The sequence below is a fragment of the Cibotium barometz genome, chromosome 34 (genome assembly GCF_041138505.1).
Source record: "Cibotium barometz isolate CiBa-2024 chromosome 34, ASM4113850v1, whole genome shotgun sequence".
Classification (NCBI taxonomy): domain Eukaryota; kingdom Viridiplantae; phylum Streptophyta; class Polypodiopsida; order Cyatheales; family Cibotiaceae; genus Cibotium; species Cibotium barometz.
The window spans coordinates 51046359-51073458 of NC_141079.1; the positions used below are offsets into that span (position 1 = coordinate 51046359).

The 27100-nt window shown below is 43.9% G+C and overlaps 1 protein-coding gene across 1 annotated transcript in view; it reads left to right on the top strand.

Annotated features, from left to right (window-relative positions):
* Positions 1–7037: 7037 nt before the first annotated feature.
* The window catches only part of LOC147619156 (protein MID1-COMPLEMENTING ACTIVITY 1-like), a 41742-nt gene continuing 21679 nt past the window's right edge, over positions 7038–27100 (top strand). Inside the window, exon 1 of the mRNA XM_086774331.1 lies at positions 7038–8247. Within this exon, the coding sequence (XP_086630457.1) occupies positions 7840–8247 (408 nt within the window). The 5' untranslated portion in view covers positions 7038–7839. The remainder of the gene's footprint in view (positions 8248–27100) is intronic.

Here is a 27100-nt window from a genome sequence, read left to right on the forward strand (position 1 = left end):
CGCTAATGCCAAAACACAGAATGTGCAGAAAACACAAAAAAATTATTTGTAAATCCTCCCCTAATTTCTATTTTTATCCTGATTTCTCCATGTAAGGAGTCAAAATTGAGATAAATACTATGTTAGAAAACCGATTTTATGGTCTATTTAACCCAATTCTTTTAATTTCATGTTCAATTGACTATTTTTTTTCTTTTTAAAATTGAAAAATATAGAAAACCAAAAATTGAACTTGTAAATGATAAGTGAGAGAAGAGTTAACCTAAATGCACAAATTGTAGAACTCACAGAAAATGCAAAACATGTAGAAATTGAAAAACATGCAAAAAATAAAGAAATTGAACATAACTTTCTTAAGATTTGAACAAAATTGAAGAACATGCAAAAATTGAACATAAATTTCTTAAGATTTCAACAAAAATGCAAAATGGACAAATTTTAAGAGTTCCATTTCTTCCATTCTTGAAAAAATAAAAAATGGAAATATAACAAAAATCGACCATATATACACACGCATTCAAAATGGATTATGGCTATGCAGTGAGGCTATTCCCTGGCAACAGTGACACCACTTATGGTGGAAAGCCCTTACACCATAGAAAGAGTGCAAGAACAAATCGATGGCGTGGGGCTTTGCCCAACCACACTGAGGAGCATAAAACAGCTCAATCGAGAAGCCAATATGCCATCACCTAGCTCACAATTTCATGCGCAAGGTGTGTCACTCACCTCGTCAATACTTGTGCAGCTCAGATTCTCATTGGAGATAATGTTGCTGCATAGCCACACTCCAAAGCTCCAGTCCGCTGCCACACTTCAAAGGAAGCTCGACCCTCCTCTCACTCAATCTCTCTCTCTCTCTCTCTCACGTACACTCATACATACACAATGAGCATATAACAGTTCTAATTGAATTAGGCAAGCAAGAGACACAAGAGAGAGAGAGAGTAGAGAAGAAGAGCACTCTATTAGTTGCATAAGAGAATGAGTCATGAGAGTTACATTTTAGGTTTTGTCAGTGACCTCTAGGGTTCACACTCTTGGGAAGCTAAAGTTAAAGGTATGGTCCTCAGGCTCATTTCGCCACTCTAGCTAGTGTAAACACCTATTCTAGATCTAGAACTCTCAACCTAGGATCTTGTGGTATGCCTTTAATAGACAAGCGGTGTATACAACGTAAAATATACAATACATGATTTTCCTGTGAATCCCAGCCATTCTGACGCTTGTGGTCCAAAAGAAGTGAAAATAATATGATGGCCAACGTCGATGCCATAGAGGTCTCCGGTAAGGGTTAACAGGATGCTAGTAGGATAACAAGCTTTCTTAAATATTAAGGAGACAAGCATTCCTGGACTAACTTTGGACCTACAATGTTGGGAAATAGTTACGGTTCACATCTGGAATAACAAGAGCTAGCATTTATCAAAGGAGTAACCTACCTAGATGTGGATGCCATCACATGATACTTATGTTGCCTTATCTCTGAGAGCCAAAGGTGTGTGTGAGTGGAGTCCACAATCAGCAAACCATACACGTTGCTAATCTCAAAGCATTGCCACACATGCCGCTAGCATAACAACTGCCAAAGCCACCAATCGACATCCTCAAAGCCCCTGACAAAGTTCTATGCCCCCGCCCCTTGGTAGTACAAAGACCGACACAATGGCACAACTGCACAAGAACATCGATCCACCAACCCGAACACGACAATAAGGCAACACCACTACGGCCCGCCCTACTGGCAAGAAGCCACTAGCATGATGCAATCGGCAAAAAGATGCCCTCATATGGCCACTATCGGCAATCCAGCAAAAGCGATCAAGGAAATGCCGACGTCCACGTTCTTCTTGAAAAATTTATAAGTGCAAGTAAAACAATTCATCCTCATTTTCCTACATATTTTGGCTCCCCATTGAGGGGGTAGAGTGCTCCCCACCACAGAGGGTAGAGCTGGTACAGTTGGGATTGTTTGTAGGTACATCGTTGAATAGCCCAATTACCAAACCACTTGCAAAACCTAAAGAAAATCCCGCTACCACAAAACCCTCGCAAGTTTTCAGGTGCAATCAACTGTCTTCACTCACATCGATTCGAGACTTTGACCTGCACAGTTCTTCCCACCTTATAGTCCATCTAGAACCCATCTATGCACTCATGCCTTTTGCCATGGCATTTAGGAACTTAGACCTATGTAGTCCTTTCCACTTCATGGTCCATCCAGAATCCATCCCCTCACACCTTTTGCCGATCATATCCATGGTCTCCATTGCACCTTATCAAGGCACTCTAACATCGGATCCCACTCTTGCACGTAGCACCCCTCATACCTTTTCGTCGATCAACCACACCTTATCAACATCGGATCCCACTCTTGCACGTATCATCCATGCCCTATGGCAACACTTTGCATGGATGCCTTTGATCCGGTTGTCTTGAATTCCTCATTGATTCTTGTTCTTGCTCTCAGTCCAACCCTATTCCATCCATAACACCATTCCAATGTCCACACACTCACATCGGCTATTTACCCTCCCTCTGTATGCGGCATGTTATAACTTTATAAGAATGCCATCATAGAATCCTCCATCTTACCCAACAAAGTGGGTGAGCTAAATTACCACCATCTTTATTCACATTGCATGTACCCTAAGCTAGTCTTTCTATACTATAGTCATTGCAAGGCATTTGTTCATGACATCTTGCAATGTCTATATTCACATGCAACAGGTGCACAATCATGTGAAGACCAAGGAGCCCTGTCATCTCAAAACCGGGAGCCCCATGTGTACGCATCCAGTCTCTTTCACTCATGCAAAAAAAAAAACCTAGGATAAGGAAGCAGTTAGATAAACAATGCATTTCTATTATCATGGACCACACAAGGTTACAAACTGCCCAATGTGGAATAATGTACCTACAATTTCTGCCACCACCACACAATCCTTGTGTGAACAATGTTTATAGATTGCATGAGGAGAGATGCTTTATGTTCATAGATTTCCCAAGAAGAGATACTTTATTGTAAGCTACCTTGTAATACCTAACTCTCAATATCTTAAGTGTGCAAGATGGAAACTTGTCCATGATTCCACTAAATGTGCTCACACATTTACACATTTGCAAGCCAAGGTGTAAGTAAACGCCAAAAAACCTGCAAAAGAATACATAATGGGTAGAGGAGAATGTGGGTATTGTAATGGTGCACGTGAACCTCCAAGGAATTCACAAGCTTCTAAACAAGTCTTAGTTAACATAATAAGGGGACCTATAGTGCCCTTATACACATTGAGCACCATATTGGGTACTCTTAAGAATATTGAGAGCCAAAATGAGAAAAACTATGCTTTAGACCAACTCTTGGGAGAATAAGTCAGGGGATAAAGATTCAATGCTTCCATCTGAAAGTAAATGGAAAATTGAAACTGAGACATCTATGATTCTATTTGAGGTGCGTATTAAAGGTTGGCTAGATTTCCCTATGGGAGAGAATGTTGAACATAAAAAAGCAGTGATGATTAGTGCTAAAGCTAGTCATAATATAAATGCTAGCCATTATAAGAAGCATGTGCACAAGGTCTTTGAAACCCTTAAAAAGCACAAACTTTTTGCCAAGAAGAGTAAGCGTACCTTCTTTACTGATCTCATTGAATATCTTGGATTCAAGTGTCAATGGATGGAATATTAGGTTGACTTAGCAAAAGTACAAGCTATTAAATTGATGATTGATCAAAACTAAAGCGATAAAGGAAGTTAGAGGATTCTTAAGCTTAACAAGGTGGTATCAAATTTTCATCCACCGATATGCTAAGACCGCTTCTCCCTTATTAGCACTTCTAAAGAAGAATACTCCATTTTGATGGTCTCCTATGTGTCAGAGTGCCTTTGATAAGCTACTTGATCGTGAGCTTATCAAAGGCACTCTGACACATAGGAGACCATCAAAATGGAGTATTCTTCTTTAGAAGTGCTAATAAGGGAGAAGCGGTCTTAGCATATCGGTGGGTGGTATCAAAGGCACTCTGACACATAGGAGACCATCAAAATGGAGTATTCTTCTTTAGAAGTGCTAATAAGGGAGAAGCGGTCTTAGCATATCGGTGGGTGGTATCTGATACCACCCACCGATATGCTAAGACCGCTTCTCCCTTATTAGCACTTCTAAAGAAGAATACTCCATTTTGATGGTCTCCTATGTGTCAGAGTGCCTTTGATAAGCTACTTGATTGTGAGGACACGATCAACATTAGGAAGGGGAGAAAACCCATTTTGGGGTTAGGCATGTTAGCTCTTCTCAAGAAGGATACTCCATTTTAATGGTCTCTTGTGTGTCAAAGTGCCTTTCTTCTAGGAGTGATTGGAACAAGCCACTAGGCCACCCTCCAACCCCCTCCTTCAAAGGCCATATATAGTGCTATGTGTACATAGCACTATATATGGCCATATTCAAGACATAGATTATATATAGCATTATGTATGGCCATATTCAAGACCTATGCATATGTAATTAGGCCTTATGTACAAATGTACTACATAAGTGAAGAAGAAACCAATACACTCAACTCCTTCTAGACATTGGTGTATACAAGAATGTTGCGGGGCAGTGTTTGTATTTATGATTTCCCTCCACAACATGGACATGTTGTAGCCTAATCTACTTAAAACATGTAATTAGTATAATCTCTTTGTCTCTCTCGAGGAGAATAATTAAAACAAGGCAATGCATGATGAGATTTAGTCCCACTGTATTGGTAAAGTAAATTCCTCCATATTGTGACAAAGTGATAATTACAAGAATTCAAGATTAAGCAAGACTTAGGGCATTCACATAATGTGCACTTATGAGAGAGAGAGAGAGAGAGAGAGAGAGAGAGAGAGAGAGAGAGAGAGAGAGAGCATTTGAACATGCATGCTACTTACCTCTTTCACTTTGAATTCCATGCATGATACAAGTTAACCGCTCTTACTACTTTCTCCTCTCCCACCAACATAAGTCTCATGAATTCCATGCATGATACAAGTTAACCGCTCTTACTACTTTCTCCTCTCCCACCAACATAAGTCTCCTTTAAAGGATAAGGTTGTTACTCTTGGGAGCATACATTTGCTATTTGTTTTTTTTCCTTTAGATAAGTTAATTGTTTTGTGGCCCATTTTATTGATAAAAGAGGAGAACTGTTAATAGGGCATTTCTTGCTGCATGAAAAAGGCATTTGCCCTTTTTTTGTGGCCGATTATATGTTGCTCTGTAACTATTTAATCGCGACATAAGGGTGCGAAAAAGTTTGGACTACCCTTTATGTCCCTTTCTTTGTTGGTGTGGACATGCATTTATTGTGCATGTCCCCAAGCATGATATTAAGTCACGTTGTTAGCTCCACCTTTTATTAATAGGTTTATAGTAAAATCAACATATGGAGAATGAGGGCATATATAGCTAGATTCTATGAGCACATAAGGCCATACTTATAAAAGAGCTATGAATGTGCATTATATTTGGATGAGGCAATCTAAGAGGTGATAATATACCTTCAAAAAAGTAGATTTTTAGTCTATTTATTCTTAGATACATAAATTTAAAGAAGAGCATTTGTTTGCAAAGTTTTGTAAAAAATGAAGTCCCATTCACATGATATGAACGACGTCCATGTAATTTCATACTAGAGATTAAGATGAAAAAAATAAGTAGTATAGAAAAAGATAGATTTTACATGCTTTTAAAAAGGATCCAGTCATGTATCTTTAACATACTTCTTTTGATTGTTTCTAGCAAATAGTGGCCCATAATATAAAGTAAGAACACAAGTACACCATGCAAAACATGTCTCCTTATGTGGCCAACAAAGTTGTTCATTACATACTAATTACTAACTTGGAACAAGATATCAAAGTACGAGACTCTATACAATGACTGATATAATCACTGATTAAGTGAGAGTAAAAACATGTTGCTTTTATTAGTTATTTTTTGACTAGGAAAGAGGAAGTATACGCAAGAAGAAAAGGAAGCAAGATAGGGAATGATTGCCTATTATCTTCTTTGAATAGATGAGTTTGTGAGTTACAAGGATGGGAAAAGCTCTTCTTTACATGTGAACATATGGATTGTTCGATAGAGCTACTAAGGCATCCACACACTTGCCATAGAACAATAAAAGAGAAAGATCTCTAGCGCCCATCCACTATCAATATAGTTGGGGCAACATTCGCCATCCATCATCCATACTTTCTGTAACCAATCACCATGCAGTGTTGGCATTGTTCTAGTTCTCGCCCAACCCTTGGGTGAAATTTAATGAAGGAGATGGCACAAATGATCAACCCATCTTCCCACTATATAAACAATGCCTTTAAATGACATGAAATCAAGGTTAAGCTTAAAGAAAAGGATACATTGGGTGCTTGTGCATTGTAAGTCCAAATGTGCCACATGTTACCCTTAACTGCATCCCACTAGGCTAAAACTAGACCCCTAAAATGTTTAATTCAGAATTTACCTTTGATGGTTTTGGAACTTCAATGAAGCCACATTTGTGTGGAAAGGCAATGATGCTATAGGTGGAGGTCCCAAAAGGCTTCATTTTTACAAAGACTCAAGATACGTAGGTGGAGGTCCCAGAAGGCTTCATTTTTACAAAGACTCAAGATACGTAGCATTAAATGAAGGGAATATATGGAAATTTTGAGCATTATATTCGAATTTCGATGGTCCAAGGTGTCGTGTTGAAAGGAAAAAAACAATTTGAAGCTTCATTATCTGGCAAGGGGGCCATGTTAAATGAAGCCCCCCAATCCAACTAAGTCCAATTAGGCTCAGTTAATTGTTGCCACAAGAGTGGGCAAATTACGGATGTTGATGATGACTACTGATGTGGATACAAAGATGTGATGATGACAAGAGTAGCAAAGTGTAGGGGTAGTGCAATTTTCTTATGTGTGAAGGAAGCAAAGTGGGTGGGGCAGATATGTCTCATCCTTGGGAGTCCTTTACTCTTTTGGCTGACATCAAACAATCCTTAAGGGGACTCTGGAACACTTGCCTATGGGCGAATTTCTGTTGAAAGGGAGCTCTCAGCTGTCTTGTGATGGAAGGAATACTTTTTGGGTACAGGCAAAGTTTCACCTTTCCCCCAAAACCCTCTTTCCAAGTCTGCTGCCCTTCATTTTCTCGACTGCTCATGGTCTTCTTTCTCTCTCGTTCTTGCATGCATCAATGGATCCTCCCTTCAGTTTCAAGACAGTTAATTCTCTGTGTGTGCGTGTCTCTGCCTTGTAGGTGTTCAACGACTTTTTTGCATTCATCAATGCATCTTTCCTTCAGTTTTGTGCGCCCCAAACAAAAAAATCCTCTCTCTCTCTCTCTCTCTCTCTCGCTCTCTCGCTGTTGCACTCTCTCTAGAGTCTGCTGTCGTTAATGAATCTCTTCTTCAATCTCTTGACGCGTCCATAGCCCCCCCCCCCTCTCTTTTCTCGCACCTTACCCTCTGCTCACCCTCCCCCTCTCTCTTTTCTCGCACCTTACCCTCTGCTGAGCCTTCCTTTTGTACCATTCGGTCACCAGCTTCAACCAGCCCATCCTACCGCATTATGGGTTCTTCCATGCATACAACGGATCTCACTCTCTTGCCACAATGTACCTTTCTCTGCATAGTAAACCTCTTGCCACCTTTCTCTGCATAATAAACCTCTTTGCAGTAATGGGTCTTCCTTTCTCGCTGCTTTAGCTCATTGAGTAAGATGTAGCTCACTTTCAGCATGTCCGAAATGCTACTAAATCTGCCCTTTTACTTGCTCCGATGGAATAACCTGTAGCTTTGAGCCGATTAAAAGTGCACAGAGATGCCTTACCTTAACTGGAACCATATAGGGGAAGTGGCCACTGCAGCACAGCTCACTGGCCTAGACTCTGTCAAGCTCATAGCTCTGATCGTGAAGGCCGCCAACAATGCACGCATGCATAAGAAGAACTGCAAGCAGTTTGCACAGCACCTCAAGCTCATAGGCAATCTGCTCGAGCAGCTGAAGCTGTCAGATCTCAAGGAGTGGCCTGAAACCCGGGAGCCATTAGAGGAGCTTGAAGAGGCCCTCAAGAGAGCATATCTCCTTGTCAACAGCTGCAGAGACAAAAGTTACCTGTACCTGCTTGCCTTAGGCTGGACCACAGTTTCCCAGTTCAAAGAACGCCAGGCGGAGATCGACAGATTGCTGAGGTTAATCCCTCTCATCACTCTGGTGGACAATAACCGGGTGAGTATTTTGCTGTTCATCTTCTTGCTTTGGTCACATGTTATCATCAGATAGTGTAGAGAGAGTAGTGAAGTCACTACCAGGCACTAGTCAGAGGTGGTTGGGAGATCATCAGCAGCGTTGCTGCTTGGCGTATATTGTGGGCCCATTGTAGCAAGGCCACTAAGCGCCCCCCCCCCCCCCCCCCCCCCCCCCCCCGCCCCCCTTGTTCTCAAGCAGAGTACATTCGCTCCATTTTGACTGATATCATTTATACTCTTGGCGGCCACAATGGGGATTGCATGTGTAGGCGGTGAGATCACTTGGCATTAGAGGCCCCCCCACACTCCCCCCCCCAAAACCATTGCATGAGGTAGTTTCCCTCCGAGAGCGGCCAGCCATGTAGGGAACCACCCTCCCCAGTTCCTACTTTGTCTCTTTGGAGGGTTCCTTGACTGCTTGGGTGATCAAAAGTGATATTTGAGAAAAAAAAGACCAGAAATATGTATGAACTCAGCGCTCACTTAAAAACTTGTGCCAGCCAGAGATCCCTATGCAAAGTTGTTGTAGTTGTTTGAAGATGGTAGATTCAAATGCTAGACTGATACAAAGTCGTTGTAGTTGTTTGAAGATGGTAGATTCAAATGCTAGACTGATACAAAGTCTTTGTAGTTGTTTGAAGATGGTAGATTCAAATGCTATGTTATCCATTGTCATATGCACCTATGCATTGAGGTGCTATGTGACACTGTCTCATCAACAGTGCTACATTTGTACATCATTAGTACCTTTTAAATGATTTTGTTTGTCATACGCCGTGGCTCCATTGTGAGCCCTAGTCCAAGGACACGTTAGGCACGAGCTATGTAGGTCTTTTCCAAGCCTTATGTGTCAGTGTCTGCCCCTTAACTCACTTGGAGAACAGAGCATGTAGCTTCATACCGATTGATGGTTCAGTCGATGTTTAGTCTACTTCATCCTTGCGTTTGGCATTCCATAGTCAACCGCCTTTAGTAAGTTTTTTGCATTGTTCAGCAAAATCCTTCTTAATTGGAGCAATTAGCCCTAATTACTCCAACATTTCTCAAAATTGAGGATACAAATCAAGCATTAAAGTGTTGCTATAGGATGCTACAACATCATTTCTCAAAACCCCCTTGTTTGGAAACCCTAATTTTTCGAGGGCATTTTTTGTAAGGGATTAGACGCTGGCATTGGAAACTCCCCTTTGCTAAGACCTTCCCAGATCCATAGCATATCATGGCTACCCAAATGTTCATTGACCAGTTCAATGGGGAAAGTTTCCATACATGGCAGACTTAACTAAAATTTAGTCTCATGAGAGATGGCCTATGGTCTTTCATTGAAGGAGAAGAGAAGATGCCCGAGACTAAACTAAAATTTAGTCTCATGAGAGATGGCCTTTCATTGAAGGAGAAGAGAAGATGACCGAGAGTGAAGATGCAGCTCAAAAGCATGGAAGCTCAGGGATCAAAGAGCCTTTGGCCTCATAGCCCTTGGTCTCTTTGATAATTTCACACACCATGTTGTAGATCTCCCTACCTCCAAAGAAGCCTATGAAAAGTTGGATAAGCTTTTTGGGGCTCAGGCAAAGAACTCCAAAGTTGTAACACGCGGAAGCTCTGAGAGTCTTCTTTCAGCCCTAAACACCACTTAGAACATGCTGATGCAAAAACGTAGAAGAAGGGAGAGTAGAGAGAGAGATGGCTGGAAATTCAGTATATTCATATGGTACAAAAAGCTACCCTAAGTCTACAGCCATAGGCTGCCTTCTTGAAAAGGTGGAAAACACCAAAAACAGTCCTATACTAAGGACCCACTCCATAAGGGAGTGAATGACTAACTCGACTGGCATTTTTCTCCATAAATGCTGAAGCGCCTGCAGTCGCCTTCCTCTGGGACAGCCTACTCCCCTGTGTGCAGCCGACAGCACCCTTCCTTGTCTTCCATGCCCTGCTCCAAGTCCAACACTGCCACTTCTGCACTTTATGCTCCAAGGCCTGGTTCTAATCATCTTTTCCTTGGCTACCCCTTCTGGACTAGCTCCAGAGAATGTCCATGGCAATTCTTGCACATGACAAAAGTTTCTTTGCAAATAGAGTTCTATGGTCTTTTAATGCAACCACATGAGAACTTTGATGCTCATGTGAACACGATGTTGTCCTTAATGAACGAGCTTGTAGGTCTAAAGGTACAAGTTGAAGATGATGTGGCCCTGGCAGTACTCAAAGTCCATGGCTAAAGAGCTTTACGAGAACCTCATCACCACATTGAAGAGCACAAGGGTTCTACAGTTGGCATCAGAGCCTAGGAAACTTGCAAATTTCTTTTCTTTTCTGACACTTGTGTGTGTTGACTGTGTGGATAAGGTAGAGCACCTATTTTCCAAGTGTAGAAGTTCCGGTTTGGGGAAAGTGAATATTTGGGTTCTCTTCAATGCACCTGGGTTGATTGGGGTATATTGCATAGTCACCAGAAATGAGAAACGAGACCGGAAAGGTTTGAGGAATGGAAACAGGAAAATGAGTTTTTAGATAGTGACACTAGACAGAGCTATCGAGCTATGCAGAGCCCGACGCCCCGGCCCTCGCCCACACTCGCATCACCACAGGAGGATGGAAACGGCTGTGTCAATGCACCTGGGTTGATTGGGGTATATTGCATAGTCACCAAAAATGAGAAACGAGACCGGAAAGGTTTGAGGAATGGAAACGGGAAAATGAGTTTTTAGATAGTGACACTTGGCAGAGCTATCGAGCTATGCAGAGCCCGACGCCCCCAACCTCGTGGCCCTTGCCCACACTCGCATCACCACATGAGGATGGAAACGGCCGTGTCCTGAGACAATATCAATTGGGAAACGAGGAACGGCCATGGGAAACAGATGTGGTCCTGAAACGGAGAAACGGGATTGAAACGACCGTTTCCTGTGACTATGGTATAATGTTCTTCCCTACCCCACCAAACCCTTACCTCATCGCGTAGGGCTTAAATCCCTCACCTAGTCCTTGATCACTTGATATTTGCCATAGATTCACAACTCACTACGTCACGTGCACACTTGTGCCATGGCATAATTCTCAGCAGGAACATCATAATCCCTGATTAGGATAGTAGTTAGGACAGCATTTAGAGCATCATTAGCATCATCATCATGAGCATCATTAGAGTTATCACAGTAGTCGCAGCATCAGCATCCATACAAGAGTTGGCATCGAGGCAGCCAGTTGGCCAACATTGTCGAGTTCGCCAGCAATGGGGCATGCAAAGAAGTAAGGGCAGCATTAAAGGAACATATTTCATGAATGTTGTGTCCAGCAATTTGGCCGACAGCAAGGCAGTAGGTTGACCAACACCTTAGCACATATATATAAGCATAAAGTCCTCATTCAACAGCGAAGAAAGTTCATTCATCATTTCATTAGTAGAAGTCATGTAGGGCCAGAGGTTACCCCTATGGGGTTGACCAAGGGCCTAAACCATGTAAAGTCAATCAACCAACTTTTTTGTACCATATGAAATACAAGAAAAACCCTGATACCAATTTCTCTCTTCTTCTCTCTCCTTTGTCTTAATCATGCTTAAATCAGCATCTTATTCTTAATCAAGCTTAGGGCTATGGATCAATATAGCAAGTCTTCCGTGCATGCAACACACAGATGTGCTTTTGAGTGTGAAGGCATCCATGGACACGCTGGCGGCTTTATCTACCCGTCTTGACAAGATAGAGTTGGCATTTCGAGCACCTAGTATTCCAGATTTGGAATCTACAAGGGCTCGTGCTTCGGAGCAAGTGTTGAATGAGACGAGGGCAAGGATTTTTTGCTCCTTTGATGCAGGCAAGGATGTACTGGATGAGCTTCGCCCCTAGTTTGGAAGTCATCATTCCACACCTGCGCGTAGTCAGCAAGAGGGATGTCGTTTGTCATTGACGGTCTCCTTCGCGGTGTGCGTTGGATCTTCAAATCGAAGTTCCGAGCTGATGGCAGCTTGGACAAGCACAAGGCGAGGTTGGTTGCCAAGGGTTATGCTCAGTGCCCTGGAGTCGACTTCGATGAGACCTTCGCTCCGACGGCCCGGATGACTACCATTCGCACTGTTCTTGCTCTTGCAGGATATCATAGATGGCCCGTTTTTCAGATGGACGTCAAGTCGGCTTTCCTGAATGGAGAGCTTACATAGGAGGCTTATGTTGATCAGTTGCTGGGATTTGTTGTTCCAGGCAAACAAGATCAGGTGTACCGGCTGAAGAAGGCTTTATATGGTCTGAAGCAGGCTCTGCGGGCTTGGTACCAGTGGATTGATGAGTGCTTTCAGAAGCTCGGCCTGCGCCGTTCTCATGCAGATTCGAACCTTTATATCCTCCTTGAGAGGGGGTTGATTGTTATCATTGTGGTCTATGCTGATGACCTCATCTTTACAGGTTCTTATTCTATGAAAATCGGTTCAGTCATGGATGCTTTGGAGACAGAGTTTGAGATGACGAATCTTGGCCTTGTGCATTATTTTCTTGGCTTTGAGATTTGGCAGACCTCAAAGGGCATTTTCTTCTCTTAGCAGAAGTACACACGAGAGATTCTTGACAAATTTCAGATGACTGGATGCAGACCAGTATCTTCTCCTATGGATACTAGTGAGAAGCTTTCTCTACTTGATGCTTCCTTCTCTAGGGACTGATCAGGGACAATATCGGGTTCTCGTCAGTTGTTTGGCTTGGTTGACCTGGACATTTGTTTCACAATCAGTTTATTGAGTTCTTTTTCATCCAAACCCCATCAATAGCATTGGCGGTGTGCTCTCAAAGTTCTTTGGTACTTGCGTGCACTCTTGCGTGGCACTCTGGACTTTGGCATCTTCTATGGCCAAGGATGCACTCTTGTTGGATGGTTTGATTCAGATTGGGTTGGAGATCCAGATACTCGGCGTTCGACCACTGGTTGTGTTTTTTCACTCGGCTCTGGAGCCATTTCATGGAGCAGTAAAAAGCAGCCTATTGTGGCGTTGTTTTCTATAGAGGTGGAGTATCGTGCAGTTTGTTATGCTGCATGTGAGGTGATTTGGTTGCGGAGATTATTGGAGGAGCTTGGCTATCCTCCTATCGGATCTACTCTTCTTTGGTGTGACAATTAGAGTTGCATCGCCATCGCCAAGAACCTTGTGTTTCATGCTCGTACGGAACACATTGAGATATAGTATCACTATGTTCGTGAACGGGTTCTTGCTGGAGATTTGCGTTTGGAGTATTGTCCTTCAGTGGAGAATGCTGCAGATTTGTTCACCAAGCCGGTTTCTTAGGCTTCCTTGGCTCCTCATCTTTGGCTTCTCGGAGTTTGTTCAGCATTTGGTGCTGAGAGGGGGTGTTAGCACATTCATCCCTAGTTTTTGCCCACGTTTGGTGTCCTTTTGGTCCCTTTTGCATGGCCCTTGATTGTGGGCTGGCCACCCTTATTTTATATATTTTTCTGGGATTTTTTCGAGCCTGGATGCCTTTTTCCGAGTCGGCCAGCTATGGATGTCCAGTCGGCTAGCTTATACAGTTCCAATCGGCCACCCACCTATAAATAGGTGGGCTGGCCTCACTTTTTCATCTTGCCTTGCCTATCTTTTGCTCCTTCAGTTATGAGACTACTTCTGTCTCTTGCTTATTGCTTCAATATATTCAGCATAGTTGCTCCATATCTCTCTCTCTCTCTCTCTCTCTCTCTCTCTCTCTCTCTCTCGCACTCTCTATTCAGCACACTCTAGTGCTTATTTGCTTCCGCTCCGTGCACTCTTTCACCTTGCCTTCGGGGGGACCCTACTTTGTAGAGAGTTGAGTACTTTGGTCTCCTAGGCCAATGTTTAATCTGCCGACAGATGGGACACCTCGCTAGAGCTTGTCCTTGTTGTCAATCCAAGGAGGGCGCTTCCAGTGGTCCTCGCCCCCCCTGTTCCCAGTTCAGATCCTCTTTAGGGAGGTGGGCGGGATTCCAATCCCCAGGACTCGGACTCGGACGATCTCGGTGCCAGAGAGTGGCAAACTGTTGGTTCGATGTGGAACCGTTGACAGATTTCAAGAGCAGAGTGGCGCGGCCAAGCTGCCAAGACACATGAGGATATGGTTGTGTCAGAGAACTGTTACAAGCATTTATCTGAGCAGCCCCTAACAGCGATGGCCTCCCCAATACCCTTGAGTTCGCCTCCGGCCTCCCCTATATGAAGACCGTTGCCTCGTCGAGACCCCTCTTCAAGCATTCAGATTCCCGCGAGGCTGCGGGCCCTACCACGTAGCCCTTGCCCCCCCTCCCCCCCCCCCCCTTTCTTTGTAGGTGAAACCATCCCCCCCTAGCCCCCCTTGCTCGGCTCTTGCCTATTCCCCATCTCCCCTTCCCACCCCCCACCCCTCGCCTTTTACTCCGGCTTTCCCCCTGCAACTTTCTCTGCTCCGCCTTCATCTAAAAACACCCCCCCCCTCCCCCCTTCTTCCCTCTTTCTTTGGAGCATTCCCGTCGCCCTCTAGTCGTGCTTGACCTGGAGCAGAGGCAACCGACCGGTTTAGTCTGCCATTTGATCCCTCGTTTCATGGAGCTGGTAGAGATGACCATCGCTGCCCAAAGGGTGCCAGGGCAGCCAATTGGTAGAGATGACCATTGTTGGTAGAGATGACCATCGCTGCCCAAAGGGTGCCAGGGCAGCCAGTTGACAACTTCTTCCAATGCCTTCCCGTCGAAGGAGCTGTTACCATATTATAGTAGTGATGTGTGTGAACACACTTAGGACCGCCGGGGCACTTTTTTCCTCACTAGGAGGTTTTTTCCCCCGTGCATTGTATATACGCCCATTATCTTCTAGGGCTTGTTATCTTTCCTTTTTGGCACTCATAATACACTACTGTGTTGTTCTCAAGCTTTCTCATCTTCTTGAAGTTGTGTGTGCATTCCTGCAACCCTAATTCCAACAATTGGTATCAGAGCAGGCTTCCTCCTCCCGGGCAGCATCACCGGCACCTGCCGCTTTATCTCCTCCGATTGCGACGAGGTTTCACGAGCGTCTGCAGGTTAGTATATGCTTTGGGAAAGCCCGTAGGGCTTGGTCGTTTCAGAATTTTGATCTGAGGTCATTTCGCCCTCCGTTTTTGCATTCCAAGTACTGCGCAGGCAATATCGTCCTACTGTGCAGATTTTCTGTCAAGATTGAAATCTGCAGGACAGGTGCCCATTCGTCTGTTTTGGGCTGTGCTACATAGCACAGGTCGATTTTATACAGGTTTACCTCTTACAGACAGCATTTACATCTAGTAGTACAGTCATTGGCCATGGCTGACAACAATGATGTATTCCGCATGTTGGCTGCTGAGGATAAGTTGGATGGCACCAACTATCCATTGTGGGCATATATGATGCGACATGTATTGGTAGCAAAGGGGTTATGGAATATTGTGCAGGGTATTGATGCACGTCCTATTGTGGCTGGGAATGCTGCAAACACATCAGAAACAGGTACTGTTGATGATGGTGCAGGCACAAGTGCTGTAGCAGCTGTTCGAGAATCACCACTTTCAGCAGAGCAGATTCGTTGGGATGGTAGAGATGCGCAGGCTCATGCCTTGATTGCGCTGTCTGTCAAACGTACCATTATCCCACATATTCGCTCCTGCAGGACTTCTAAGGATGCTTGGGATGTACTTGCCACATTGTATCAGGCAAGAAATGAGGCTCGTGTTGCTTATCTCCGAAAACAGTTGGAGAGTGAGCATATGAACGAAGGTGATTCTATGGATAGCTTTTTGACAAAGATCAAGGATTTCAAAGAGCAGCTCATTTCTGCAGATGAAATCCTGTCAGACAGTTCACTTGTGCAGACTGTTTTGAATGGTCTACCAGATTCTTATCAGGGTTTTGCTTCCACTCTTCGCTTGATGATGAAAGGCAATCCCAATGCCTTATCATTTGAGGAGTTAGTTTCTGTTTTGCTGCAAGAAGACCAGTCAAGGCAAAACAGGAATATTATGCGTGTCGCAGATCAAGCTTTCGTTGCTAGTCAGAGAAGCGGGAAAGGTAAAGTTGGCTTTTCTTCTAGTAAGCAGAAATCTGCAAATGCTGCGCAACCAAAGAAGGAAGACAAAGATGAGAAGAAGGGTGACAAACAGAAGACATTTTGCAAGTACTGTAAGGGAAATGATCATGTCATCAAAGCGTGTCCTAAGCTGGCTGCGAAAGAGGCTAAGAAGAAAGAGGCTGGTATGGCTGTTGCAGATGCCTCTCCTTCTAACAATGAATCTGCTAATGTTGTGCTAGATACAGAATGGGCATTCAATGCGCAGTGCAGTTATGACCCATCTTTGCATGACACATGTATGTCTGCAGTAGATTCAGATGTATGGTACTTTGACAGTGGTGCCACTAAGCATATCACCTCGCAGCGCAGTTTATTCACCTTCCTTGAGTCTGCTCCCACAGGGAATACTGTCACTTGTGCCAATAACTCCTCTTATCCCGTTGAAGGAGTTGGACAGATTGTGCTGAATGTTGCAAATGGCAACACCTTTACACTTTTTGATGCATTGTATGTGCCAGGGATCAAAAAGAATCTGCTGTCAGTCTCCGCATTTGCCAAAACAGGTTTGGTTATAAAATTTGTGGATGACAGATGTACTGTTCATGATCTCTCTTGTGGTGACATCATTGTAGCATCTGGTTCACTATGTCGAGGGCTGTATAAGCTCAATATGGATGGCAAATGTGTAGAGGATTCAGCATGTGCTATTATGGATACGCAGGCTATTTCAAATGCAAAACTGTGGCATGCACGTTTTGGTCATCTGAATTTTGCAAGTTTGCTGCGCCTGCAGAAATCTGAAATGGTGTCTTCTTTGCCTAAGCTTGAGGCACCTGTCAAGCATGTTTGTGAGGGCTGCATATTGGGTAAAATGCAGCGTGCTTCCTTTCCCAAAGATGGATCAGTGAGAGCTGAACGCAGATTGCAGCTTGTTCACAGTGATGTTTGTGGTCCCATGCAAACTCCATCATTTGGAAACTACCTTTACTTCGTGACTTTCATTGATGATTTTACCAGGCATGCATGGGTATATCCTTTGAAGGCAAAGTCCGAAGTGTTTTTGTGCTTCAAACAGTTTTTGGTTATGGCTGAAAATGTGTCAGAAAGTAAGATGGGCACCCTCCGTTCAGATCGAGGGGGGGAGTATATGTCTTCAGAATTTAATGCATTTCTGGCTGAGCGTGGGATAAAACACCAATGTACAGTGCCGTATACACCACAGCAAAATGGTGTGGCTGAGAGAAAAAACAGGTCTCTCATGGAAATGGCAAGATGTATGGTTAAGAGTCAAAGTCTACCACATGGTTTTTGGCTTGAGGCTGTCATGTGTGCCACTTATGTACTAAACAGGTGTCCCACCAAAGCATTACAGGTTGTCACTCCATATGAGGCTTGGCATGGCCGCAAGCCATCTGTTGGCCATTTACGTGTTTTTGGTTGCCTGGCATATGCATTAGTGCCTGTGCAACATCGCAGAAAATTGGATGACAAAGCTGTCAAATGTATTTTTGTTGGATATAGTGCTGAGAGCAAAGGCTATCGTTTGTATCATCCACAGACAAAGCGCATTTTGGTTAGCCGTGATGTTGTATTTGTGGAAGATGCAGTTCAGCCCTTGGTTTCATGTACTAAGGAGACAGATATCAGCTCACGTGATGTCTATGATACATTGTTGCCTCTTTTCAGTGGTGCACAGTCAAGTGCAATACCTCATGAGGCAGTTTTTCAGCCTATGCAGGTTTTAAATGATGGCACAGATCAGCCTATATCTGATGCAGATGTGCATGATGCACTTGAGGATGAGAGACAAGAGATTGAAGGCTCTAGGAATATGCCTAGATGGCTGGTGCAGACTTTGCGTGACAGCAAGTTGGATGCCCCTTTGTCTAGTCGCACTCGTTCTGGCTCTCATGGTGCCTCTTATGCGTCAGATTGTTATGCATTGGCTATTTCTAGTATGTGCGATGAAAGTGAGCCTGTTTCATTTGATGAGGCACAAAGTTCAGAAAATTGGATGGCTGCTATGCAAGCAGAATACGATGCTATTATGAAGAATGGTACATGGTCTTTATGTGACTTGCCCCCTGGCAAGAAGGCCATTGGCACTAAGTGGGTATACAAATTGAAGCGTAAGCCTGATGGCACAGTGGATCGCCATAAGGCTAGGCTTGTTGCAAAAGGTTATGCTCAAGAGAAGGGCATTGATTTTGATGAGACTTTTGCTCCCACATGTCGTATGACCACTGTTCGTAGCATCTGTGCATTAGCAGCTCATAATGGTTGGAATGTATATCAGCTGGACATAAAGACTGCGTTCTTAAATGGAGATTTGCATGAGGAGGTGTATGTATCGCAGCCTCGTGGTTTTGTTCAAAGAGGGCAGGAAAACAAAGTGTGCAGGTTAAAAAAGGCTTTATATGGTTTAAAACAAGCTCCACGAGCTTGGTATGAAAAAATACATGCATATTTGACTGCACATGGGTTTCAAAATAGTCCAACAGAAAGCACTTTGTATGCTAAACGTGTGGATGGTGTACATCTAATCATTGCTCTCTATGTCGATGACATGCTGCTCACAGGACCAAATGAGAGTCATATTGCTGATTTTAAGGCTGATTTGAATGCCTCTTTTGAGATGTCAGATTTGGGGCATTTGCATCATTATTTGGGGATACAATTTAAGCAGTGTGATGGAGGTATTGCTTTGTGTCAAACAAAGTATATTGAAACATTGTTGCGGAGATTTGGCCTTGAAGACTGCAAGCCTATTGCTACTCCAATGGAGACAGGTTTGAAGTTGAGTCTTCATGATGCTGGAGATCACTTTGATGTCACACTCTATCAGACAGCTGTTGGTTGCCTCATTTATGTATGCATTACGAGGCCAGACATTCAGTTTGCAGTCTCACAGGTGAGCAGATTTATGCATAGCCCAGGCATTAAGCATTGGCAGGCAGTGAAGCGTATCTTTCGCTATTTGAGTGGTACTCGGCATCTTGGGTTGTTTTATCCCAAGGGGGGATCATTGCCGCCAGATTTACATGCTTTTTCAGATTCTGACTGGGCTGGTTGTTATGACACACGCGTGTCCACGAGTGGTTTTTGCTTCATGCTTGGAAGCTCATGCATATCATGGTTGAGCAAGAAGCAGCCTACTGTGGCCACTTCTAGTTGTGAAGCTGAGTACAGGGCAGCTTTCACAGCTACGGTTGAGTGTGTGTGGCTCAGACGCCTTATGGCTGATTTGGGTGTTGGGCAGCCATCTGCCACCACCATCTTCACTGACAGTCAGAGCGCATTGGCAGTTGCGCGGAACCCAGTGTTCCATGCTCGTACGAAGCACATTGAGGTGCACTACCATTATGTCAGGGAGAGACTCTCTGCAGGAGAGATCAGTTTGGCTTATGTGCCAACACAGGATAACCTTGCAGACCTTTTCACAAAGGCTCTGCCTCGTGAGAAGTTCGAAGCTTTTCGCAAAGCTTTGGGCTTACTCCCTTTTGTGGATTCGTCCACATAGCTAGACACTTCCCTATACATGAGTGCTAGCTCTTGTTCACCGCATCACTCCAGGGGGGATTTGTTACCATATTATAGTAGTGATGTGTGTGAACACACTTAGGACCGCCGGGGCACTTTTTCCCTCACTAGGAGGTTTTTTCCCCCGTGCATTGTATATACGCCCATTATCTTCTAGGGCTTGTTATCTTTCCTTTTTGGCACTCATAATACACTACTGTGTTGTTCTCAAGCTTTCTCATCTTCTTGAAGTTGTGTGTGCATTCCTGCAACCCTAATTCCAACAGGAGCTGGTATGTTGGAGGAGACGGTGGCTCCCATTGGTATATGTGTGGTGTTACATCACTCTAGGCCATCCACCCCAGAGAGTGGCACGATGTTCTCCTTCCCCTTGAGTGCAGCGTCGGGGACGGATTGGAGCATGGAGTCCGTGTTTGCCGCTATATTCACGGTCACGGGTAGGCAATGGAGCTCTCACACCGTTTGCATGATCTATGTATCACTGATGTGCTTACCCACCTCTGGTCCTTGGCTTGGATGGAATTGGGTGGCTTGGGCCACAGAGATCAAGAAGGGGATATGGTGTCCTCTAGCTGGAGGTGCTTCTTTTTGTTTTTCTTTATGTTTCAGTGGTAATACTCTTGCCCCCCTCCTACATATACCTGCATTGTGTGACGGGTGGAGTATGCATATTCTAGAGCTTGGGTAGAGTGGCTTCACATGGAGGGAGGATTTGTGCCCATTTGGTGTGGCTTTTGTCCTAGAACCGATAGTCACTACTCTCCATTGAAATCCAAGTGCGAGTGGAGGGTAATTCCTATCGGAATGAGTAGTGGAAATGAGACAAGCAACTGAGAGAATAGAAGCACAGAAATGCAAGAGAGAGAAGTATTGTATAAACTCTACTATATACACAATATCCGGTACGAACTGGTGTGGGGGGAACATCTAGTCTTCACGAAGCTTCTACCTCAGCAGATGCTCCGTCAACACTCCAGCTCACTAGGGTTGGTTCCACGTCCACGAGCTGAGAGGGGGTGTGAGCAGTCATCTCCTGTCTATACCTGTCTATACCATATTACACTGTAGGAAGTAAGGGCCAATGTTGTGGGTGTGCCCGCCCGTGTGAGTTTCTCCATCTTTCCTCATTGTCCATATTTTTCCAATTTTGCTAGTTGTGGGGGGCTCTATTTTTCCTTGCTCGGCTGTAGGAGCTTGCTAGCCAGGAGGGCCTAATTTTTTGCAGGCTGACCAGGACTCATCATGGCCGACCAGGTGGTGCTGGTTGTGGGCCAGCCGACTAGGCTTTTCTGCTGGCCGACTAGGCCAAGCCTAGTCGTGGGCCTACACAAGGGCTGTCGGCCCAGTTCCTACTAGCCAACTGGCTGCCCCTTCATGTATATATAGCACATAGATGTCACTAGCCAAAATCTTCTCACAAACAAAGTGATATTGTATCGCTATGTGCTTGGTCCGAGCATGGAAGACCGGCTTCCGAGCAATAGCTATACAACTCTGGTTGTCGCACTGGATGACTGTGGGTTCCTTCTGTGGAAACCCAATCTCGCCAAGTAACCTCCGCAGCCACACCACCTCGCAAGCAACACCATAAGTAGCCCGATACTCTGCCTTAGAGTAGAAGACAAGGCAATAGTTGGCTGCCTCTTGTTGCTTCAAGAAATTGCTCTTGAGCTAAGGGTAAAGCCGTATCTTGAAGTATATTTCCTCATGTCTGGATCTCCTCCCCAATTAGAGTCACTCCAACCTCGGAGACTAACTCGGTCCTGCATTCCCCCTCCAGTGTTATAAAAAAGTTCAAGATCCTTAGTACCCTGTAGATACCGCAAGATCCGCAATCCTGCGTCCCAATGAGTTTTCAAAGGTGTCTGCATAAATGAGCTCAACAGCCCCACTGGAAAGCTCAAGACCAATCTGGTGTTAAGCAACCAAATCAATGAACCAACAAGCTTCCAATACAAGGAGGTATCAACTTGCTCAAAAGGATCATGTACATTAAGTTTGGTATTCGGGTCCATCGGAGATGAAATAGGCTTGTAGTTCTCCATCCCAAAGGCCTCCAGCAACTCATGAATATACTGCTGCTGAGAAACAAAGAACACCCTCTGGGTCTGCCAAATCTCCAATCCCAAAAAGAAATGGAGTAAGCCTAAATCCGTCATCTCAAACTCCTCTGACAAAGTAGCCTTTGTCACAGCTATGTGCTCCACATGACCCGCCAGTGAGAATAAGATCATCCACATAGAGGATAATCAATGTGACCATACCGCGTTCTTGAAAGAGATACAAGTTCAGATCTGCAATTGATCTCTGGAAACCCTTTCTCAGAAAGAAAGAATCAATCTTCTGGTTCCAAGCCTTGGGAGCCTGTTTAAGACCATACAAGGCCTTTCATAACCTGTAAACCATACCTTTTTGAAACATACACCTCCTCTTGCAAGTCACCATTTAGGAACGTAGATTTCACATCCATTTGATACACCGGCCATTGTTGAGAAGAGGCTAAGGGCAAGAACTGACTGAATCGTGGTCATCCTAGCTGTCAGTGCAAAAGTATCCTCATAGTTGATACTTGGCCGTTGAGCATAGCCCTTAGCCACAAGTTTGGCCTTTTCCTTTCACAGACTCATTGGACGTATACCTGGTCTTGTAGACCCACTTGACATGTCATAGTATCTAGTCCATGGTATGCATGATGGAGTTGATGGTTTATTGTCTTGTGGATGACTACCATGAGGTTATAAATTGCACTTTCTTATAAGGTGAATTTGGACATGTTCCTAGATTCATCTTGGTATATATTATCTAAGTAGGCCAAGATGGATCAATTAACTTGTGGATTGGATCCTAACATTCGGTTCACGGTTTGTAACTTTGGACCCAACACACATGACCGGGCTTTGACTCTTGCTCCAAATGAAGAAATGAAGATGAACGGAGGCAAGCCAAAACAACCATAGTCTAGTACCAAACCCTAGCAGCAACAATTTGCTTTCCAGCCTGGGAAAGGTAATTCGTCTTCTAAAGACGCTAAGAAGGATGTCAGTTCTAGCTCTAGTTCAGGGAGTACAAAGGATAAGGAACCTAAGAAAACCCCTGAGGAAAAGGCTAAACTAGGCATCATTGGAGGCTATCTTCCTCTAGAGGAGCAACAGAAATACGACTCAAAAAATTGATGTATTTTTTGTCGCACCATTGGGCATTGTAAGAAGGATTGTTAGAAATGGCAAATAGAGCAAGCCTCCCAGCCACCTTCTTCCACAGTTGCCACAACATCTCCTGCTCCTCCAACACCGCCTACTATCACCAACGCAGTTCAGCTTTTACCTTTTATGCATCCTATGCTATCCGTGGTATTTGATGCTAAACAGGAGGGTGAGAGTGATATTGCACAGAAAAGCTTGATCCAAGCTTATGGCTTGGCTAAGGGCCGTCTGTTTGCAGTCTTGTTTGACATGGGCAGTTATGAGGACACCATCTCTCCCCAGTTGGATACCAAAATGAGCTGCACATTAGTGCCCTATTATTTGGATGTGAACGGGTTTACACCTGGTCTCTGCACCCACATTTCTCGAAAGGCACAACAATTTTCTTTTCAAGTTCAAAAGGCCTCATTCCAGCAAGATCTCATTGTCTCGCTTCTTTTGGAGTGTGACACGATTTTAGGAATTGAGTGGTTTTGCTAGAATGAATCTATTCCCGATTGGGGACAGGACATTTTTACTATGTGTAAAGGTTTTCATGAGCCCTTCATGATTCGTGGGGATAGGAGCATTCTCAGCATCTTTTTGATTTCTCATCTCCAGGCCCAACGAGCTATCCGCAAGGGAGCAGAAGGAGCATTGATTTATGTTTGTGCTCAAATAGCCTCTACCTCATCAATAGCGGCTATCTCATCTTTATCTCCAGTCTCGTAGTTAGCAGACCTCCTGTCTCGACACCAGGACATTATGCTTAGGGACGATCTCCCACCTAGTCTTCTCCCCTCTCGTCCTGAGGACGATCATATTGATTTGGTCCCTGGGGTAGAACCTCCTAGCAAGTTTTTCTATTGTCTTTCTCTACCATTCTCAAGATCTCTGGAAAAGGCTTGGATAGCATAGAAGATCAGTATGTCGATTCCACAGAGTTTGGTACTCAATACAGTTTGGCACTCAATTCTGAGCGTGGCTATTATCCAATGCATAGATAGGCAAATAAGTCTAGGCGAGATGTATTTGCGCATAATGAAACCGAGATTGAAACAAGTGGGCAAACGTTGTCCTAAGCTTTCTTTCCGTAGTTTTGGACCTTTTCCTACAGTTAAGAAGCTAAGTGATGTCTCTATGAAGTTGAAGTTGGCTAACAATTGGATGACGCATGATGTTTTCCATGTTTCTTGGCGAAAACCATATGTTGGACTAGAGGTTTTTGATGTTTCAGATGAATAGCAGCTAAAAGTGGTTGATGAAGCAGAACTAGACTAAGAATTCTTTCAAGAGTACTCCTAGTTATTGGCGGACTATTTGGAAGCCATGAACCTGTCCTCGCTAGGCTAAGCAGGAGGGAATGTCATATGCACTCTGCACTGTAGTGCATGGTGACAAGATGGCTCATCATCAGTGTATCATTGTACAGCAGTAGGACCCTTTAGGATATGAAAATGTCGTATGCCGTGGTCCCATTGTAATCCTCGGTCTAAGATATGTCAGGCATGAGCTACGTATGTTAGTCATTCAGTCAAGTCTCTTAATCCACTTGGAGAGAATCATTCATGCACGTAGAGTCAATAGAAGTCTTAGGGTTTGCATCAGTTCATGGTATGCATTTGCATAGCATTCATCCCCATGTGCATGTAAACCATTGCAAAAGCCTCAGAACTTTATTCAGCATTATTAGCATTATTAACATCATAATTCATTATTCAGCATTTATCACATTACCTAGTCGTGTAGCATTTAATGCTATAGTCGGCCAGCTTTGTAGCCAGCAAACCAGCCACCCATTCCATATAAATAGCAATCATTTTGCATCATTCCAATCATCTCAGCATTCAGCCTTCAACGATTCAGTATTCAGCCATTGGATCATCATCGCTTGAAGCATAGAAGCATTCAGCAGTATAAAACGCATCTTGATCAATCAACCGAGTAAGAAGCGCTTCAGTCCCTTGCATTTCTCAGCTTGCAGCAGATTTCAGCATTCGCATACATCATCGTTTGCTCCATCCTCCCAAGTGAAGGTAAACGCATCATAGTCATGCATTCATCTTGCATATTCACAGCCTAGAACAGTTTCAATTCAGCCCATCTCTCAGCCACAGTTTGCAGCCTTCCTACAGCCCCTTGGAAGAGTGCATTGGCCTTGAGATTGGACATCATTGGTGCTTCTACAACCGTGTACAGTTCAGCCAGACTCTTGGTCTTCGGAAGGTCTTGCATTTGGCGTATCTACAGTCCAAAGTCAGTCATTCTCTTCAAAGTAATAAAGCAAATACTCCTAGCAATTGGAGGGGGCCCTTCAGTGGGTAATTTGGGACCCAATAAGGTGTACAAAGCTCTATGTCTCTTTCTCTCTCCCATCTCTCAAATTGGGAAGTGATAAAGTGGATTGCTAGACACACGAAACTAAGGATAAAGAAGGTGGTGTGCGACTTTGTGTGACAGGACTCTACATCTACACATAATTCTGCTGCATGTTACGGGTCAACCCATGCGTTCTCATTATGTATGTACATTGAACTGGCGTCCATGACAATTGCATATGTTGGAGATTGATGCCGCTTATGTGATACTGTGGACTTGACTTTCCGTTGGGACTTGTGCCTGTGCATACATGCTTGAAAATGCTTGGAGGATTGGTGTTCCATTGGGTTTGGTACCTAGAACACGTCTATTTTGCTATAGTCTTATGAACATGGATTGTCCATACCAATGCTGCATGGCATAATATCTTTATGTGCTTGCTTGCAAATTGAATTTACATGCCATTCTCATGTTTGCTTGACCAATGTGTAGTTCAGGGTAAAGAGACACCTGTCCATGAACGGAAACTGTCTGCTGACATGGTTATGTGGCATGTGACAGGTGATAAGTATTGGTCAAAACCTAGCCTTAGACTAGTATTAATATATAAGTGAGTGTGCACTGTGTACACACTTTATTAGATTTGGGCGACCAAAACTCACTTATAAATTATGACTAGCTCTGTGTTCGCACACACTGATATCCCGAGGTGGACAAAGCACAATGGCCACCGCCCATTGTTCAAAGAGAGCAACCAGCCATGTGTCCATCCTAGCTTGCACCACAAGTCACTTGCCCTCTCATCTTGACACCCAAGATGGACATCTAATCTCTCTCTTTCTTCTCTTTCTAGAAGTTGGTGCCCTTCTTCATGAGGCTCTTTAGCTATATTTTTTGCACTTTCTCCTTCCCAACACCATATCCAAGCTTGCTAGTGTGTTAACCAAACTCCCAAGAGTGTTTCCATGTGGTATTCACTCTCCTCTACTCCCAATGACTAAAATTCAGCAAAACAGACCTTATATTTGCTGTAATTTTTGGTCTTTTGGCTGAAAACCCTAATTTCAGCCTATTCTCAAGTTGAACCATAAGGGAAGCTTTCCCAGGGTTCCCTTCGTCCACTTGACGACTTTTGTTGCTAAGGATCATGATAGATTGAAGATTTCAACACTCTAGACGCTTCCATTGCGAAGACTTCCATTGTCATTGACTCTACTTGCAATTGGTAAGCTTTAATGCTCGATAATGGAAGCAAGTAGCAAGAGGAAGGAGCAGGACTCCATTTTTACATACCCTGTGTAGTGTTCTCTTGTCTTATGTGCTCTCTTACAGATTGTTTCTATTGTGTGTTGGTGGAACAATGGGGTAGGGAACATGGGCACTTGAGAGGGTAGTGTGAGTTGCAGATTTTCACCGACGACTATATTGTTTGCAAAACTATATTCATATACATTGGTATGGAAATCTGGTCAGAAATGCCCATGACACTATGTACTTCATTCTTCCAAGATCAATAAACATTATTTGAGGTAGGGGCCGACTATTCCGGCTTATTGTGCGTCTCTTGTCAATTCAGCAAATTACATCTTGTATTGTGCGTCTCTTGTCAATTTAGAAAATTACATCTCGTATTGTGCTTGTTGTCCATTAAATCTTGGTGTATTTAAGTGTGTTGATTAACATTGTGTTCAACCACACATTCCACACCGACTGGTGGAATTACAATATCTCCCCTTAGCAACAACTAGCTCCTCTTCTTCTGAGCATTCGGTAGA